The 20,314-nt window shown below is 46.3% G+C and overlaps 1 protein-coding gene across 4 annotated transcripts in view; it reads right to left on the bottom strand.

Moving 5' to 3' along the window:
• CCDC93 (CCC complex scaffolding subunit CCDC93) overlaps positions 1-20,314 on the bottom strand; it is a 104,400-nt gene that overhangs the window by 32,404 nt on the left and 51,682 nt on the right. For all 4 annotated transcript variants that reach the window (XM_085872735.1, XM_085872736.1, XM_085872733.1 and 1 more), the window contains 2 exons: positions 11,625-11,687; positions 4,489-4,562 (listed from right to left, as the gene is read on the bottom strand). In XM_085872735.1, coding sequence (XP_085728861.1) covers positions 4,489-4,562; positions 11,625-11,687 — 137 coding nt within the window. The remainder of the gene's footprint in view (positions 1-4,488; positions 4,563-11,624; positions 11,688-20,314) is intronic.

The raw sequence follows: 20,314 nt of genomic DNA, 5'->3' as shown, positions 1-20,314 counted from the left end.
GGACTCCAGGTTTGCTCTCAATCTGTCCGTCCATCCGTCTGACCCACCGATGGTTTTTCAGACTCCCCCCCATACCCTTTCAACATATTGAACTGAAACTTGGTACATGGCTTTATTATGATAAGTTACAGAACATGCTTGAGTTTCAGGGCATTTCGTCAATTTTTCAGTTATGCCTTTTTTGGACATAGAAAATATCACATCGGTATTGCAAAGCAATTCTTGCTTTCCTTTTATATGAATAGGGTGTCCTTTAGAGAGGTTATGTTATTTCTCTTTGTCAGTTTCAAAGCAAAATAGATTTGATAACCACAAATTTCCAAGCTGTTTACTGAATTAACATGTTTTCCAATTTCCAAATTATGGACTAATTTTTAGCTCGCCTGTTTGAAGAACAGAGAGCTATAGCGATACCCCTGGCGTGAGTGTCAGCGTCAGCGTGAGCGTGAAAATGTTAAAGTTTTTGGTGCAAGATATTTCCTTTCTAATGTTTTTAACTACCACACTATTTCTTAAACTGATTACAATATACAAATACATATATTGCTTTAAAATTATTTGGATCAGACTTCACTGCAATGCTTTATAAAAAATATTAGTCTAGTCTTTGAGCGTCAGCGTGAGCGTGAGAGTGAAAATGTTAAAGTTTTTGGTGCAAGTTATTTCCTTTCTAATGTTTTTATCTACCACACTATTTTTTACCGATTACAATATACAAATACATATATTGCTTTAAAATTATTTGGATCAGACTTCACTGCAATGCTTTATAAAAAATATTATTAGACTAGTCTTTTAAAAACGATAAATGTATAAACAGGCAAGCATTGGGTGGCTTTGACACCACTCTGGTTTTCTACCCATTACACTACGATCGACAGCTGTTTATACTACCCATTACACTACGATCGACAGCTGTTTATAAAGAATGTTTGTGCACATCACGTTGAAACGTCTGTCATTCAACGTTGTTTTTAGAATTCGTTTATTGAAAATCCCCCAAAACAAGGGTGAAAGCGACTCTCGGTTTTTGGGTTTTATACAGTACGGTGATATTATCTGTAAATCAGTTCTCACACCGACTCCAATTGGCCTCCAATTGACTCCCATTGATATCTCAAAAAGATGTGGACGGATTTGGATGAAAATCGGTGGACAGGTTGGGTGTATGACGACAACTAATTGATTCAATTTCGGTGAAGATCCAAATCCGGATTTGGATAAGAGACTTATTTAATTTTTAAAAGTGATTCTTCACCATTGAGAGATGGGGCCAAAAATGAAATATGGCAAGATATTTCAAAAATGTATTGGGCCTGATATGTTCTTGTGGATCAGGAATTACGTGGCGGAAGTATGCACTCTATCGAGTGCCCTTCCAATTTCAATTGTGATGTATTTATTTCTGGTTGCTGTCGATCTTCCTCTATATTTATTCGAAGCCCAGGAACCGATCCCCCCTTTTCCCATTGGCCCTTGGGTTCCACAATCGCTGTTTAACTATTGCTGCATTTTCCAGGACCCTAATCCCCACGATATCTGAGGGTTTAACGCACTTCAAAAAGAATAGTGCAGTAGATAGTAGAAAAATAGTGAAAATTATGATACAAGCATCAAATTTGGCATTTCTGTTCTGCAGGGCTTTCTGATCAAATCTGACCAATTGGCCATTTGAAAATCAAAATTTTTCAAAATTTGGATTTTCAAATGACCAATCAGGCAGATTTGATTAGGATCCCCTGGAGAACAAATGTGCCAAATTTGATGCTTGTATCATCATTTGCATGATTCCTCTCAAAAATTGCTGTTATCCGCCCCACTAAATGCGGTCGTTGGTAATTGCCTTTTCAGATGTAAAGTCTGCAAGGTCTTGGTTAAGACATCCGATTCCAGTTCGTCCAACCTTCGACATCACAAAAAGCATGATCACCCCCATCCCGCATGCTGCCCTAACTGGCCGAACAGCGGTCAGATGCTCGTGCCGAGTCATCATCGACAGAAGAATGTCGAACCAGCACTTTGGAAGAAGCAACGGGCAGTGGGGCCACAGGAGCTGTGACTGGTTGCTGGTAATTCATATATGTATGCGTAATGGTTTGGAACCTGCGTAAAACACAATGATTGAAATTGAAATATCAGTGAAATACCGGTATGAGCCCACCGAATTTTTTTAAAACGATACCAACAGCTTCGAGAACGGTCATCAAGATTCAGTCTCTTGAACGTCTAGGCTTCACTATCAGCCGTGAACCCTCCTGGGCTGACCATCTAGCAAAAGCTGGCCTCCAAAACCAGACACAGACTCGGCATCCTTCATCGTGCAATGTCTCTCCTTGAGAAATCAAAACTATTCTCAATCTACAAAGCATTTTAATGAAGTACTGCTCTCTTCTGTGGGCTTTCTTTGTCTTCTTGCGTATGGCAGCTTGGTTGCCGGGCAGCTATCATTTTGTTGGGGCGTGGCTGTGTCGCTGATGCTTTGCCCCATACCAGTACACTGGTACTCATTTTGCCAACCTCAGAAGGATGACAGGCTGAGTCAACCCACCTGGTGTTAATTCGGGATCCAACTAGGATAAAACTCAGGATCCTAAAATCCCAAGCCAGCCACCCTAACCACTAAGCCAACACCAGGCTTACTGTAGGCTGATGCCCAAGGAGGAGGAGGAGATTGGGACCATACTCTGTGCAGAGCGTTGGTGCTGCTTAAGCAGTCTCCTTGGCTATTGGGCACAATCCTGGACGGGTCGCCACTCCGACACAGTATACCAGCATGCTGGCACTCATTTTGCCAACCTCGGAAGGATGACTGGCCGAGTTAACCCCACCTGGTATTCAGAAAACTGAGCGGGATTTGAACTCAGGACACCAGGATCCAAAGCCCACCACCCAAACCATTAAGCCAACACCAGGCATGATGCCCAAGCATCAGATGAAAGCCCAATCCTCTCCTGGATTCTGTGCAATCCAAGGCTGTCAACATTATTAGAATCTCCGACAATGAGGCCAAAGAACATGGTCTGTTGGTCTCACATCGCAGGCTCATCAGTGGCCTCAGTTTTATATTTTACTACCTCTCCTCTGGTCCAGCTCCCTTTGCTCTCTCAGCCCTCCAACTTCACAATGCACATGTTCTTACGGTAACCCCTCTTGATTAAACCAGCAAAACCCAGCTTACCACACACCTCAACCCACCTGAAGAACTGCCTTCCTAAGACTATTCAATACCTTTCTTCCCTGCAGAGCTTCAAAAGCAAGCAGTGCATGCAATTCCCCAACCTTACCCACAGTCATTATTACCCTCATCAACTTTTACATGACTTGCAGGCTGCAATGTGTTCATTCGTTCTCTCTCGTTCTCTCTCGTTCTCTCTCGTTCTCTCTCGTTCTCTCTCGTTCTCTCTCGTTCTCTCTCGTTCTCTCTCGTTCTCTCTCGTTCTCTCTCGTTCTCTCTCGTTCTCTCTCGTTCTCTCTCGTTCTCTCTCGTTCTCTCTCGTTCTCTCTCTCTCGTTCTCTCTCGTTCTCTCTCGTTCTCTCTCGTTCTCTCTCGTTCTCTCTCGTTCTCTCTCTCTCTCTCTCTCTCTCTCTCTCTCTCTCTCTCGTTCTCTCTCGTTCTCTCTCGTTCTCTCTCGTTCTCTCTCGTTCTCTCTCTCTCATTTCCTTGCTTATTGTAGCCAACTGGTGTCCCTCTCTCACCTTGCTCTTCCAAGAGCCTCAATCTTAGACAGAAAACGAAGGAAGAAAAAAAAAATTACAAGGTGTCGCAAATAAATAATATTTTGATTGGTCTGTTTGGCATTCCCATTCGAGCTCTCACATCATGATGTTGAGATCCCAGATTGAAATGCCAACGACAGAGTAAATTTCTCCCTTCCATGTTAAAAGGACACCGATTTCTCCTAATGTCCTTGCCCTATATGTGTTATCCACAAACCCACCAAAATCTTTGGGGTCATCTATTCACGGGATATAATTGCTCGTCAAAAAATGATCTACAAAAGCACGATTTCAAACAGCCTGCCAATCTGCAAATCGGCAATGGAGAAAACAATCTAAAATTTAAGGCGACAAGCAATCATTCCTTGATGCTCACCAAATCGCAATCCATGACATATGCACTGTGTGAGCATAATGGAATCATCGTCATTACCAGCACAGGAAAATAAAATCGGTATGATCAAATATCCCTCTCTTGCACATATGAAAGGTAGACAGACACCTGAAACATCAGCATCTTTTGTTCTTTTATTTTCTACCGTTCATTGGCCGAACACAAATGCTTCATACGCATTTCACAGGACTTTTGGTCGAACATAATTGACACAAGCTTCTTTGTGAGCCCCTTGACATTGCAAAATAAAGAAAGAAAAAGAGGAATAAATGAAAAGTGATTGATGAAAGGAAGAGGAATAATGTGGGCCAACACGTCTTTACATTTAAACAAGGCAGTAAGAACAGCTGACGCAGTGTACTTGTGTAGATACTTACCCAGCATCTGTCTGCTTTTCAGCCGTGTCCAATCCCTTCATAACCCGATCAAGTTCCATTCTCTGTACAACTATCTACAACGGGTGTGATTGGCAAATGACTCGTGTTAATGAGTCTCATAGCAGGGTACATTAATATACGTCTCAAACACATTCGACTTGGTTTCAGAAAAGGTTTAAAATGACCATTACCCATTTAAAAGCTGTCTCAAAAAATCTCTCGTGTCCCCACCCACACCTCAACTGCACAGAGGTCACAGTGATCCTGCACAATTTTATAAGAATGTGACCAAAATATCCAATGAAATCAAGAGAGATAACAGTCATACACATCTTATGATTAAAGTGCCTGACCATGCCTCACACACAATAAGGTAGTATTTTAAAGAGTGAATATATTTTTGTGACAAGAACTGTGCAATTCTGAATGGATGATGACAAAACGTGAAAATAAACAATTATACCAGTGAAAACACTGAGATGAAATTAATAAACAATCAATCATAATAAATAAGCTAAAAGCAATTGCACAGAGGATGAAACAGCTACTGGGAGAGAATAGTTTGGGTATGATACTGTTAAGGATTCAGCGGTGGCGGGTTTTGGACGAACACGTCAATCACTGTCCGTAACCAGTTTTGGGGTTTCGCACCCTACTCTCGACAGCCAAATGTTACAGATTCGGCGCCACCCTAACCACCGCAGTCTCCGGGGTTATAACGCCGACTGGTTCGGCAGAGGCCTCGGGTCACGAGTCTCGAATCGCGATACCAACGTACCCTTGGACCTTAGCAGTTGGGGAAATAGACCCCGGTTACAGACTGGTTTTGTCAGATACCGAGCGAATTCTGCCAGTCTGTAACCATTTTCGTTTTATATCCAAATCGAGCGAATTTTTTCTCAGCGCGGCACGAATAAACCCAAAGCGGCAACTTCATACAAATCAGTCAGATTTATTGGGGACACATCAGGGAACACAACACAAGCAAAGCATTCACGATAATGTTATAATTAATCTATAACCCGTTCTTAACTGGGGAGCTACGGATTATGGGTTTCGAAGAGAACTCCAACGAGATAAACCTGAGTCGACATGCAAACAAGACATGGACACTGGACAGCATGCAGACAAGACACAGAGTACTTGGTGATGTTTCATGGACGAAAGGAAAGTGTCAAAGGCATGAATGTGGCTCGTGACAAGCCGATGTCTACGGATTCGAGCGCCCAAGCTCAAACACGCCGCGTGGCAAAATGGCGCTCGTCCATGTTCTCCCGGCACCGCTTGCACACGCAGCCTCCGCGCGTTCTGACCCCGCGTAAGGTCGACGGCACAAGATCGTCAGATCGATGGTGGGTTTCAGCTGGTTTCTCACAAGGTCCAGCATACAAGTCCAGGCCAAATCGAGATGTTGGGCTCCGGCAGGCGGATCGGCAAACGTGTCGAGCAGTGCCGTGAGTCGGGACAGAGGCTCCGTGGTTAGACGCAGGTTGAACCTGTCGATGACCTCCTCTCGAAGCCGACTCCAGACTCACACAGCAGCCAGGTCTTCTCGAAGCAGATTGCAGCCTAACCCTCAGGTTGAGTTCCTCCCTCGGCAGATTCGACCCTCAGGTTCAGTTCCTCCTACTGCCGATCGCACACTCGACCTCAGCCAGAACCTCTCCCAGCCGATGGCAGACAGACCTCATTCAGTCCCTTCCTTGCCTTTCTTTCGGCTCGCTCTTTCCGAAAAGCCGATCGCAAAAACCCTCATGCAGTTTTTCCTCCTGCCGATGGCAGACTTGACCTCAGCGCTCTCGTCTCAGATCCACACTGCCTTTCCTCCGTTCGCTCGCCTCGAAGCCCACTGGCTCCTCCCCTTAGTTTCACTTCCTTCTCGAAGGCCACTCCCTCTCAACCGACTGGGCAGGGCCTCGTCCGGAGAGGGGAAGGAAGAAGAAGAAGCTCTCGGTACACCACCACCGCACGAACAATAAACAAACAGCCTCCTCCATCTCCCGACAAACATGTAACGTCCATTTACCGAACAATCCTGGCTAAACATGCATTTAATGGGGGATCTGGGCTAATCCTATATTTAATAGCATCCTCAGGGCCATTTCCCCAACAATACATTAGACAGGCCAAAGATGCAATCAGCATGGCAAGACTATATTATTACACACTGATGGGCCAATGTTGAGCTCCAAAAAAGTATAAATATGGTGATTAATAAATGTATACAGTCGGGTTAGAACAGGGGATATCAAAGAGAAGGAACTACAGAATAGGTAGAGAGGATAGAAGACAAAAATAGGGGCAATACCCCTCACCACTGGAAGTGATGAAGGTTCTAGTCAAGTTTAATCGGAATTGTGTGTGCATCATTTCTGAGTAGAAAGCAGATATCTCTTTGAAGAGGAAACCTCCCCCCACCCCGTAAACTCCCTCCGGAGACCCCCTCAGAGCCCAATTCTTTTTTTCAACGGTGTGAACAAAATTTGGTACGTCACGGGTGATGAAGGTTGTGGTCAAGTTTCATCAGAATTGTATGTGTATTTTCTGAAAAGAAAGTAAATACCTATTTTGGAGGACAACCCCTGTAGACCCCTGGAGGACCCAATTTCTTCAATGCCATGAACACAGTGATGAACATCGTGGTAAAGTTTCATCAAAATCATGTGAAGTTTCAGAGAAGTTGCAAATATTTGTGGATAGACAACGTGCCATCGCATAAGCTCCCCAGAACTACATTTCAGGTGAGCTCAACAGGGAGGATTCAGAAAGGGGAAAGCAACGGGAGTCATATAAATATTTTCAAGTGTTTATGCGTTTATTTGTGTGTTGGTTTGTTACTCTTTCACAGCCGAACCGTAGCATTTAGGGGCCCCAAATTTTTGGTGTAGGTACTTCCGAATATGGTTAAGGTTTTAAATTACCCTTCCCACCCCACCCCTCCCCCCCCACCAAAAAAAAATCCTCCCACCACACTCCCACACCCCATGTGACCTATCAATTATTCCTGAACGAAATTGTACACCCATGGCTTGGGGAACATTTGTGTGAAGTTTCCCCTCGATTTTTCCAGCCGTTCTGGAGAAGATTTGTATGGGTTTTAGGGTAAATCCAATATGGTTGCCAAACTATGTGACCTATGAACTCAAACGTGTGAATCTTTTGTTCCTCATGGATTGGCGGTCATACTTCTAAACTTTCGCCTCAATCTGTTCAGCCACTTCAGAGAAGACGATTTTTTGAAGGTTTTTTTTTTAAAAAGCAGAAAACCAAGATGGCTGCCAAATCACGGGACCGATGACATCATCAATTTTTTTTTCTGTGGACCATTTTATTCCGAGATGACCCTCAAAAATGTTCATATTGATCAGATGTAGCATTCTATATTTACAATTATGACATCATAACGAAGGGACCTATGACATCACAAAAAAAAAAAATCGCACTTATTCCCCATGAGGAGTACTTGCTATGTGCCAAGTTTCAATTTTTTTCCTTGGTGTGGTTTCAGATATAGAGGTTCAACATTTTTTCCGTTTTTCCAACATGGCTGCCACACCACGTGACATATGACGTCAGAATTATCATTAAAACACTCTACATGAGTAGTTGCACCAACAGTGAAAATTTTGTCTCAATCCGACAAGCTGTTGCGGAGAAAAACACAAAAGTTCTGTGCGGAGAAACAGATAGACAGACAGGCAACCAAACACACTCAAACGCAATACCCTCTCTTTCGGCGAGGGCAAAAATGCCTGAGCCAATTTGCATACTTACAGGGAGTACCCAGGTTCAGGTCATGGGGACAAAAAAAAAATCCCCTCCAACAAGGAAAGTGTGCGTGCGTGCGCGCGTCTTAAAATCATAAACAAAAAAAATGGCTTGGCCAATTTCCAACAAATTTTGCAGTCGTGGTGGGGATACGCAGAATCAGGTCGTGGACACAAAAATATTCTACCTCCCCCCCTTCTCCTCCAACCCTGTGAGAAGCCCACTTCTGTCTACATGTGTATATTGTTGCGAATTGGCGCCCGCCGGCGTGCGATCGGCGAGACTCGAATCGCGGCACGTCGACCACCGGACGGACAATTCTGTCGTGATCCTCTCGGACTAACGCCGGGAGCTAGTCACGGGTGGGCCTTTCGGCCTCACCACGATCGTGCCAATCGGCCACCCGAGTGGGATAGGGTTGTTAGCCAAACTCGACCTACCTAAGTACCCACGCGGATGGTAAACCGGGCGATCGCACCTCGCCGCAGGTCGACTCTGGACACGGGCTGCTTAAGCGGTCCGTTCCGTACTATCGGGATAACCGAGCGGTGTTATCGTCAGCCTCGACGGTTCCGATAACTTATCGGGTGTATTAAGCCCACTACGAACCCTTTACATGAAGCAAGATGGAGATTCAAATGAAGGAAAGGACGCAGCGAAACGGGGAACAGTTCAACATAATGCACTTTATTCACAGACACAGAACACACACATATACAGCCAAACAGAATCAGAAATGCACATAAAGCAATTTAAAACAACAACAACAACAACAATGCAGAGCTACGAACGAATACGCGAACACACGGCAACACTTAAAACAATACTACTTGACGGACGGCGCCACCCACAGACATTTACACCAAACCCCAAAAGAAAATGGAAGTGCGACTTCCCTGATCGCGTCGAGTCCTCCTTTGCGACCGCAACTCCGAGCCCCTCCAGCGTGGTCCGCGAGCTCGTGCCGCGTGTCGCTCGTGTGGTCCGCTTGACGGTACAGATGGGGTTTGGGGGAAACGGACGGGGTTTGTTTGGCGCTGTTTTCCGCACTCGCGCACGGATCGAAGAAGCAAGGCAGGAACAACAAGCTCGCGACTCGAACCAGAAGACGACCATGAACCAGAAGACCAACATGAAGACCAACCCTCGACCAACCACACCTCAAGGTCCGTCCTGTCCGTCTTTTGTAGCGCGGGGCTCCGCCCTTCGCTCCGCCCCGTTTTCGGCCCTGCCTCCCTTCGAGCTTCTTGGAGAAGCCTCTCGAAGGGGGCGTGACCTCTCGCTCCCCCTCCACCCCGTGCCGTGCGGGGGCCGGGGCCGTCAGTCTTGGCTCAGAGCCAGGGAATTATTCCCCCAAAATCAGACCCCTGCTCGGATCGCACCTCCCCCACACCGAGCGCGGAGAATTTCGACGGGAGAAACAGGCGGGAAAACCCCCGAGCATCGTTGTTGGTTTTTGTTTGTTCCCGGAGATTGTAACCGCACAGGGCCAATTGATGGCGAGTGGCGAAGATGTGGTAGCGTAGATGGTGGAGGTGGCGTGGTTGTAGTGTGGTTGGCGCTGTGGTGGGGATGGCGTGGTTGTTGAGATGCTGTTTGTTTGAAATAAAAGATAGAACAGAAAAAATGGCTAACTCAAAGCGTCGCAGCCCGGATGGATCACATAAATTCCCTCTATACAACGGGTTTGGGCAAACTACACATGTACTTACAGAGATGTCTCACCTGCAGGACCTGAATGGTGGTTTGCGAATTTCCACAACCGTAACAATATGTATATATGTATGTGAAGCCCACTTATGATTTCCACCTGTACGGTTAGGCCTTAGTTATTTTATAACTTGGTTTACGCAGTTCTTCAGCAAAAAATTTGGGTCGTTTGGTCGAAATATAAATATTAATATAATTTCAATTTTTAGAAATTATATATTTTTATGATTTTTTTCGGATGTTCCATGGAAAAGACAAGGGTTGGTGGGGGGGAAATAAATAAAAATCCCGGACCAGGAGGATCTAAGAAAACATTGAAGATGGAAGACCATTCAAATGCAGGATGCCCATGTTCACTGTATCATCTGATGTTAAAAACAATAAAGAGAGATTAAAACTTGTTTTTACAATATAGTCTGGCATGTTTTTCTTATAGAAACCTGTTGGATCATCAAACAAATGGAAACAATGCTGAGAAAATTACTGTCCAAGTCGTAGATGTGTGCGTGCACACCAGTGCATAGTGCTGGATACGATTTAAAAAATGTGTCTACGAGGAGTCAACATGCTCAAAACGGTAAATCAGAGCCATAACTCGCTCTTACTTTTCAGTGGGCATCTGATCGTACCGTCTCCCCATCCCCATGAGCACATCAAAGGCTGATTTCTGGTCCGTTGAAGGCGGAATATCAGCATCTCGCAGGGAAACTTTGACGTACTTGGCACCAAAATCTTTCAATACGAACAGCGGTGTACAACTTTCGATGGAAACAAAATCGGCACGATCGAGAGTAGCCTGCAAATCATCCATGCTGCTGCATTGAATTGATGCAATAGTTCGGCCAGAATATTCGTCGTCAAGATGTTGCGTGATTAAATCACCAATACAGTCACTCGAATTTATACCGCTGACATACTTCTTAACAATTACTTTCGCACCAGAAACCACAGTCAATCTGAACCACACTGGCCACTGCTCAGACGCCATGACCGAAGACTACTGCGCAGTTTGGTTAAAGGTGACTTGGCATTTTGGTGCGTGCGCGTGAAATTATATTTTGAAAATAAATGCCGACGTTTACATTTCGGGTTTTGAAACTTTTGCACCTTCGGCGGAAAAATTTATAAATATAAAAGGCTAAAAATGTGTTTTATATTTATATTTCATTTTGGCAAATATACCATCGGCGGATCCGTAAACCAAGTTATAAAATAACTAAGGCCTTAGGGCAATCCATGCCAAATTTTGTCTATGTGCTGTGGGTACACATCCTAAAACCCCCACCATTTTATAAATATAATCTTATAAATAATTTCAAGCCGCTGAGTCATATTTTCCTGAGCAGCACACGGTTCCCCCAATCAAATATTGAAGAAAATTCACTCATTTTTAAATAGAGATGAATGGACTCTCATGATAAACTTCTGGATATTTACTGGAAAGGCAAATATGACAATAAATACAACTTTATTCACCATCGTACACTGTACGTCAACACATGAGCAACAAATTGAACAAAATTCAGCATGGTTGGTGGTGGCTCCAATGTGTTCCTGAATAATTATAATGTACTGATAATTAATTCAGCGCACGAATAACCTGTCTTTATGACACAGCCAGGTATGTAATATAGCAATGTATACAAATGTAACCATACCTCCTGAAGCTTTGCTTTGACTTCGACGTAAGAAGTTTGAAGTTCCTCGTTTGCAACTTGAACCTGCGATTGATGAAAGGAAGAGAATTAATATAGGCCAGCAAGTCTTTCCATTTAAACAAGGCAGTAAGAACAGCTGACACAGTGGACTTGTGTTATGAAAAGAATGTTATGAAAATAAATGGGTGCGTCTTCAAAATAGGACTCCAGTGTGCACTGCTGAAGCTATCCAGGCAGGAAGCAAAGCAGCACACATGCGCTCATGGTATCTCCTTCTTCTTCTTCTTCTTCTTCTTTTTCTTCTTGCGTAAGGCAGCTTATCTGCAGGGGTCGCTATTGTGCTGTATCACGTGATTGGGTTTTCGAAAATCATGCCTCGCCCGCTAGGGGTGGCAGGAATGTACTTCCGGTCGCGCAATAAAGCGGAGTTGATGCTGGCACGCTTGCTTCGTGTTCCACTGCACCTCGTACACTCCAGCTATCATTTCTTGGAAGTGCAACTGTGTTGCTGATGCAGTGCCCCTCTACCAGTACACACTGGTACTCATTTCGCCAACCTCGGAAGGATGACAGGCTGAGTCAACGCCCTGGTGTATTAATTCAGCGGCCAACGGGGCTTGAACTCAGGACCCTCGGATCCCAAGCCGCCACCCTAACCACTAAGCCAACACCAGGCTTTTGCTCATGGTATTTCATGCTATGTTACATTCATTGGGTAGGAAGGGACGCATGTGCTCATGGTATTTAATGCTATGTTACATTCATCGGGTAGGAAGGGACGCATGCGCTCATGGTATTTAATGCTATGATGCATTTATCAGATCGGAAGGGCCTTCTTTTACTTTATTGTTATGCCCGACTGCAAACTCACATCCTGGGTGGTGGGGCAGGAAGACAGAGGTAATATGCTCATATGACAGACGGACATTAATGCTCACAGATCGTGCAGCTTCAGCTGCTGTGAGACACGAACTATGATTTACAGGTCTATCAAGCTGGGACACACGGACACACACACATACACACGGACACACACACACGGATTAATGGTGTTCTCCGACCTGAGATGAACGTCGTGACATCACCACCAAAATGCACATTCTGTCTGTGGTTGCCGAAAGAGCCATCTCACAGCACTAATTACCAAAGATACAATTTCAGATGCTGTCACAAGTGCATGGAAAATGCAATTACTGACCGGTTTCACCCTGATTGGGGCATCATCAGGGCAACATAGCAAGTTTCCATACACTTGTGACAAAACATTTATAGTCCGGGAGCCAACCGATCAAAATTAAAAAAAAATTGCCCGGTCTGCTATAAAATTTGTGTTGATTTTCATAAAGAGACACCCTTTGAGTATATGAAAACCAATGTTGGCAATGGTGAAACTCTTGCGCAACAACACAGTCAACACTTTTGCGAGCCCCCTCTGATAACACAATGTTGGCAAAAGCGAAGATGTAGGATGGGTGTGGTGAATTAACGTGAATCGAGGGACATGACGCGGGATCACATGTTGTGCGTCTCGCGTATAAGGGGATGTCTCTGCGGCACGAGTGATTGTCCCCGGGGCATTGCTATTGACATCGGCTGTCCACTTGATGCTCGTTAACTGAAGGTGCTCATTGACTGGTGAGAATGGAGATTATATCGAACTCCGTGCTTACGCGGATTTAGTCTGCAATGGTTAACTGCACATGTATACGTTACTGCTTATGTACTCCTAGCTGAACCTGTATTTCCTGGTGTGCCCACAGAAGCGGCTCCAATCAAATGGAATAAAGCCTAAACTCTGAAGGTTCATCTCTCGCTCTCATTTCAATTTATTCCATTTGATTTTCTCGGCTCTCTCAACCAAAGATGGACAAGATCTACAAACCAGAGAGGTTCGACGCAGACCCGAACGCGACTGACGCAGAAATGAAATGGTCACATTGGTTCTGCTCCTTCTCACACTATCTGACCATCATCGCGGAGGGAGCTGACAAATTTGCCGCCTCGTGAATCATGTCTCGCCCGGCGTGTACAGGCTCTTCTCGGGGTGCGACACTTACGAAGCAGCGATCGACGTGCTGCAGGCGCTCTACGTGAAGCCCAAGAACGAGGTATACATACGACATCTTCTCAACACACGCAAGCAAGCAGCCGGGGAGACAATCGATCAGTTCCTGCAAGCTCTGAATCAGCTGGGAAAAGACTGCAGCTTCCGGGCGGTAAGCGCCGAGGAACACCGAAAGGAAGCGACCCGGGAGGCATTCATCCAAGGACTCAGATCAGCCCACATACGGCAACGCTTACTAGAGAAAGCGCAACCCACTCTTGACAAGGTAGTCGATCAGGCTCGAGCGATGGATACGGCTCAGCAGCAATCTGAGTCATTTGGGACACCGATGCTGCTCATGAACGCTGCTACGATGGGAACCCAAGGAACCCCACTGGCACAGACACAGCCAGACATGAGGGATGGAGAAACACCCGAGGAGCCGGATACCCAGACCTCGTGCCAAACTCCTCAGCAACTGCTCCGGTTGGTAAATGCTTCTTTTGTGGGTACAAAAGGCATCCTCGTCAAAAATGTCCCGCCAGAGATGCCACATGCATGAATTGCGACAAGAAAGGGCATTATGCCAGGGTATGTAAATCTACTCTAAGGAGAAATAAACCCACTTCTGCGGCTCTCTACTCGCAAAATAAATTGACTGCAGACTCCCGGGGAATCTATCCAAGGCTATCATCAACGTACGAATTAACGGGCATATGGCTGAGGCACTGATTGATACCGGTAGCTCTGAAAGTTTCGTCAACAGCTCGCTAGTGAAGGGCAGGAAATGGGTAATCCACCCGACTGACAATACGGTATGCATGGCCGCCACCTCACTACAATCCCGCGTACGAGGGTACTGCAATGTTGAATTGGACGTAAAGGGTACACGCATCGGGATGTAAAGGTGCTGGTGCTTCGTGATTTGTGCGCAGACGTAATTCTGGGTCATAATGTCCTCAAGCAGCACACGAGCGTCGAAATACCCTTTGGAGGAAGCAAGCCTCGTCTAATTTTAAATGTGTTGACCACCGCGGAGGTGACGTCCCCCCAGCTGTTCGCTAACTTGTCGCCGGTCTGCAAACCGATAGCGATCAAATCGCGGCGATATACCACTGCTGACATGAATTTCATCACTTCGGAAACCAAGCGATTACTGGAGGAGGGAATTATAGAACCGAGCGATTCGCCATGGCGCGCACAGGTGTTAGTAACCAGCAGTCAGAACCATAAGAAACGGATGGTTGTCGATTATTCCCAAACGGTCAATCGCTTCACCCAACTCGACGCCTACCCCCTGCCGCGCATAGATGAGATGGTCGAACGCGTGGCCAATTATAAGGTATTCAGTACCATCGACTTGCGAAGCGCCTATCATCAAATTCCCATCCGAGAGGAAGACAAACCGTACACTGCATTCCAGGCAGGGCGGCGCCTCTACCAGTTCAGAAGGATACCATTCGGTGTCACGAATGGAGTAAGCTTGCTTCCAACGGGTTATGGACGACATCATCTCAGATGAAAACCTCGAAGACACTTTTGTTTACGTGGATAATGTCACAGTGTGCGGTAGGGATCAGAGGGAACATGATAGGAATCTGGACAGATTCTTGAGCATTGCTGGAAAAATATAATCTGACTTCAACTACGAGAAATGCGTATTCTCGGCAAGGTCAATTGACCTTCTCGGCTACACAACAGCCGACGGCACAATTAAGCCTGATCCTGAGCGATTGCGCCCGCTCCGTGAGCTTCCACCACCTCAGGACTTGCAAACAATGCGCCGGGTGATCGGGATGTTCGCATTACTATGCAAGATGGATTTCGCAATACTCCGAGAAAATACATCCCCTAGTGCATTGCAAAAAACTTTCCACCAGATGCCGCTGTCGTAAAAGCTTTCCACAATCTCTCAAGGATGATATCAGTAAGTCTGTGGTTTTATCGATCGACAGCTCGGTGCCCTTCGTGGTGGAGACCGACGTTTCAAATCACGCCACAGCTGCTACACTTAATCAGTCTGGGCGGCCGGTCGCTTTTCTCGAGAACTCTCTCTAGAAGCGAGCAGAGACACTCGGCAATAGAGAAGGAGGCGTACGCCATCGTCGAAGCGCTGCGTAAATGGAGACATTATTTACTGGGAAACCACTTCACGCTCGTTACGGACCAACGATCCGTGGCTTTCATGTTTGATGGGAAAAATAACGGGAAAATTAAGAATGAAAAAATTATGAGATGGCGGATAGACCTAGCTTGCTACAGATACTACATTGTTTACCGGCCCGGGAAAGAAAACCCTGCTGCAGATACCTTCTCCCGGGTCTACAGTTCGGCAACAATCAGTCAGGCTTTGCAAGACCTCCATGTGTCTCTGTGCCACCCAGGGGTAACCAGGATGGCACATTTCGTACGCAGACAAAATCTTCCCTATTCTGTTGAAGATATTAAACAAATGAATGCTTCATGCCCTGTTTGTGCTGAACTAAAACCCAGATTCTATGGCGTGGCTTCTGGCAGACTGATCAAGGCTACTTCCCTTCGAGAGACTAAACATCGACTTCAAAGGGCCCCTACCGACCGAAACAGACAACAGATACATATTCACCGTTGTTGATGAATATTCAAGGTTCCCTTTCACGTTTCCGTGCTCGGATATGACCTCGGGCACTGTCGTAAAATGTCTCTCTGACCTCTTCGCTATGTTTGGGAGACCTTCGTACATACATTCAGACAGAGGGCCGTGTTTCATGTCGGCCGGGCTAAAACAATTCCTATTAGAGCACGGCATAGCAACTAGTCGAACGACGGGTTACAACCCACAGGGAAACGGGCAGGTGGAACGGTATAATGGAGTAATTTGGAAAGCCGTAACTCTGGCGCTGAAATCGAGAGGACTGGGCCCCGAGCGATGGGAGGTTACTCTTCCTGACGCTCTGAATTCCATACGCTCTTTGCTCTGCACGTCCACAAATGCCACTCCTCACGAACGTATGTTTACTCACCAACGACGTTATGTTGACGGTCAAACGGTGCCCAACTGGCTGACCCACCCCGGTACAGTGTTCATGAAACGCCCGGTACGACAAAGCAAGTATGAACCCCTGGTGGAGGGGGCCTCGAACTCATTGACACTAATCCAGAGTATGCTCATGTCAGGCTCCCCGGATGGCAGGGAGACCACTGTGTCGGTTCGCCATCTGGCTCCCTCAGGTACTCCTCCCGCCGGTACACCACCTTCTGGCACCTCCTCCTCTGACATTTCCCCCCAGGAACTCCGCCAGGCGACGGGGCTGCCGCGTTCCACCCGAGAGCGATCGAGGAGTCATCCCCCGGCACAAGTCGAGGCTCACCAAGAGGATCGGAGTCTCCCTCAAGTGAAACTGCCGTTTACTCCCGGAGAGGTCGACGAATAAGGCCCCTCGACGACTCAATCTGTAAAGGGGATTATCGGCATTCTCGCTGCTCATGCTCCTATATGCCCATTATATCATATATCGATGCTCATTTCCATGCTCCTACAACTCAAAATAATCACTGCTTGGCATGTATGCTTCTGTAGATCTATTAGTCCGCGTTGCTTGAAATGTATACTCCTATAGTGCTAAAGCAATCATGGTGTGTAAGATGGGCCCCTAGTTACATTTTAAAGGTGGGGAGAATGTGGTGAATTAACGTGAATCGAGGGACATGACGCGGGATCACATGTTGTGCGTCTCGCGTATAAGGGGATGTCTCTGCGGCACGAGTGATTGTCCCCGGGGCATTGCTATTGACATCGGCTGTCCACTTGATGCTCGTTAACTGAAGGTGCTCATTGACTGGTGAGAATGGAGATTATATCGAACTCCGTGCTTACGCGGATTTAGTCTGCAATGGTTAACTGCACATGTATACGTTACTGCTTATGTACTCCTAGCTGAACCTGTATTTCCTGGTGTGCCCACAGAAGCGGCTCCAATCAAATGGAATAAAGCCTAAACTCTGAAGGTTCATCTCTCGCTCTCATTTCAATGGGGGTAGGGGTAATTCATATTGTCCTTAAATCATAACCACTAAACCTATATACACAAATGACCCCTCATATTAAAGAGGAGTTCATTTCCTATATCACAATTGGTGTAGATTTAACCTACCTACAATTGACAAGGTTATATGTCAAACAACAAAAGATTTATGCAACTCAGAAATGCTTGACTATCAATGGGGTCAGGAACAAGAACATACTTTTACATGCCATGGTTTTAAGGAAGATAAAATTAGAAATGGATTAACACAATATTGTGACATGAAACATCCTCTTCAGAGGAAGAGTCACTCTCTGAAACAACTCCACCACATGAACCTCTCTGACGAAGGCATATGCATGTCACTCAGCAAGGCACAGCAGCCTTTTTGCATGAACATCGTTTCAGACATTTGGATAATTTGCACATGCAAGACACCGTTTTGTCTATGTTTGGCTTGGCTGGCTTAGACATGAGAATTGGGACCAGTTTTCCATTGATAAGGGTTCTGCCAAATGTTGTGGCTGGGGGAAGTGCTCGGTCACTGAGATGTGCACGTCTATACAGAAGCAATTGATATAATGCTCTTAAAACAAGGAAGTAAAACGCATCTTCTGTTGCTGGCAGTGACCTAAGGTCTAATTTTGAAGAGACAAACATATGCTGCCTGAGGGTATCCAAACAGCTGAACCCTTTTTTGGCCATGCAGAGCAGTCCAGTATACTCTGGCCTCATCAATGACACATTCTGTTGCTGCCATTTCACTATCTCTTCCAAAATCAACAAGGTGGGGAAGGTTTCCTATCAGTCCCAGAGAAACCTGTGCCGCTCTTCTTTTCACAGGAACACAGGCATCATCCCAACTGACTGGAAGAGGGGCCTTGTTGTCCCTCTCTGGAAAGGGAAGGGTGATCGCCAAGACTGCAACAACTACCGAGGGGTGACGCTGCTCTCAGTGCCGGGCAAGGTCTTTGCTCGGATAATTCTTGATAGGGTTCGCCACCATCTGCTTGAGCACCAGCGTCCAGAGCAGTCAGGCTTTACACCAAAGAGGTCAACGATTGACCGTATCCTTGCCCTTCGTGTCCTCACGGAACGCAGACGAGAGTTTCGGCAGGGGCTGCTTGCAGCCTATGTTGATCTCTGTAAAGCGTTCGATTCAGTGAATCGGGATGTCCTCTGGAGGATTCTTGGTCTTCGTGGGGTGCCACCGAAACTGATCGATCTGATGTCTGAACTCTACTCTGGTACTGAGAGTGCTGTGAAGTGTGGTGGTACCATCTCTGACTTATTTCCAGTTGTTACTGGAGTTCGTCAGGGATGTGTACTTGCTCCCACACTTTTCAGCACTTGTATGGACTGGATTTTAGGGAGGATGTCGGAGAGATCAAGTTGCAGTGCATCGTTTGGCAATGTCAAGATCTCGGACCTTGATTTTGCAGATGATGCAGTCATCTTTGCGGAGACTTTAGACATCCTCTTGGGGGCCCTCGAGGTGCTGAATGAGGAGTCGGAGCCGTTGGGATTACGGATTTCTTGGGTCAAAACTAAGATCCAGGCTTTCGGTGACATCTTGGATGCTGCTGTCCTGTCTGTGTCTGTTTGTGGTGAGGATGTTGAGGTCATGGATAGATTCACTTACCTTGGTAGTGATATTCATGTCTCCGCAGGTTGTGAGCCGGAGGTCAATAGACGTCTGGGTCGGGCCTGGGGAGTCATGGATTCACTGGATCATGGGGTGTGGCGCTGCCGGTACCTGTGCGGGAGGACGAAAGTCCGAGTCTTCAGGTCCTTGGTACTTCCAGTCTTGCTCTATGGGTGCGAGACTTGGACTTTGACCAAGGATCTGAGACAGAGACTTAATTCCTTTGGTACCAGGTCTCTTCGAAGAATCCTTGGCTATCGCTGGTCGGATTTTGTGTCCAACGAGCGGTTGCTGAGAGAGACTCGGATGAGATTTGTTCCCTGCATAGTCCGTGAGCATCAGCTGCGGCTGTATGGACATGTGGCTCGTTTTCCTGATGCTGATCCTGCTCACCAGATTCTCTCAGCGAGGGAGTCTCATGAGTGGAGGAGGCCAGTGGGCCGACCACGTGCCTCATGGTTGCAGCAGGTTGACCATCATCTCAAGGAGATGGGGATGGGCCTGGCATCTGCCTGGGGGATGGCCAGATGGAGGCCCCTGGAGTACCGGCGGAAAGTGGACGCAGCGACGCACTGTTCTGGCACATGCTCCCATACCTGACCTGACCTCTTCTTTTCCCCTTCTGAATGGGTAGCTCACTGTGTCACATCCACACAACACATATGTGCACAGAAGTGTAGCTGCGACATCAAGAGGATTTTCTGGTACTTCTTGCTCAACACTTCTACCAGCTCATGAATAGGTAGGTATTGATTCTGCCGTTGTATCCAGAGTTCTTGCAATGTGTTCAAGCAGCAGAAGTGATATATACACAGCATAATTATGTCTGTATCTGTTGCATGCACAACAGCTCGATGGTGATCAAGATATTCCACACAATATGCAAGATGAGCAATAATCCTTGTGTCTGCCTCTTCATGTTCTTCACAAGGTAAGTCCAGAACTGAACTTGATGCTGATGTGATGGAAAGAGTGTGACCTTTGTTTTCCATCATAC

This window comes from Eptatretus burgeri, chromosome 3 (genome assembly GCF_056783735.1).
Source record: "Eptatretus burgeri isolate ZD-2024b chromosome 3, Ebu_testis_v1, whole genome shotgun sequence".
NCBI lineage: Eukaryota > Metazoa > Chordata > Myxini > Myxiniformes > Myxinidae > Eptatretus > Eptatretus burgeri.
Note: the sequence above shows the minus strand (reverse complement) of the source record. Positions and strands in the feature narration are given on the sequence as shown.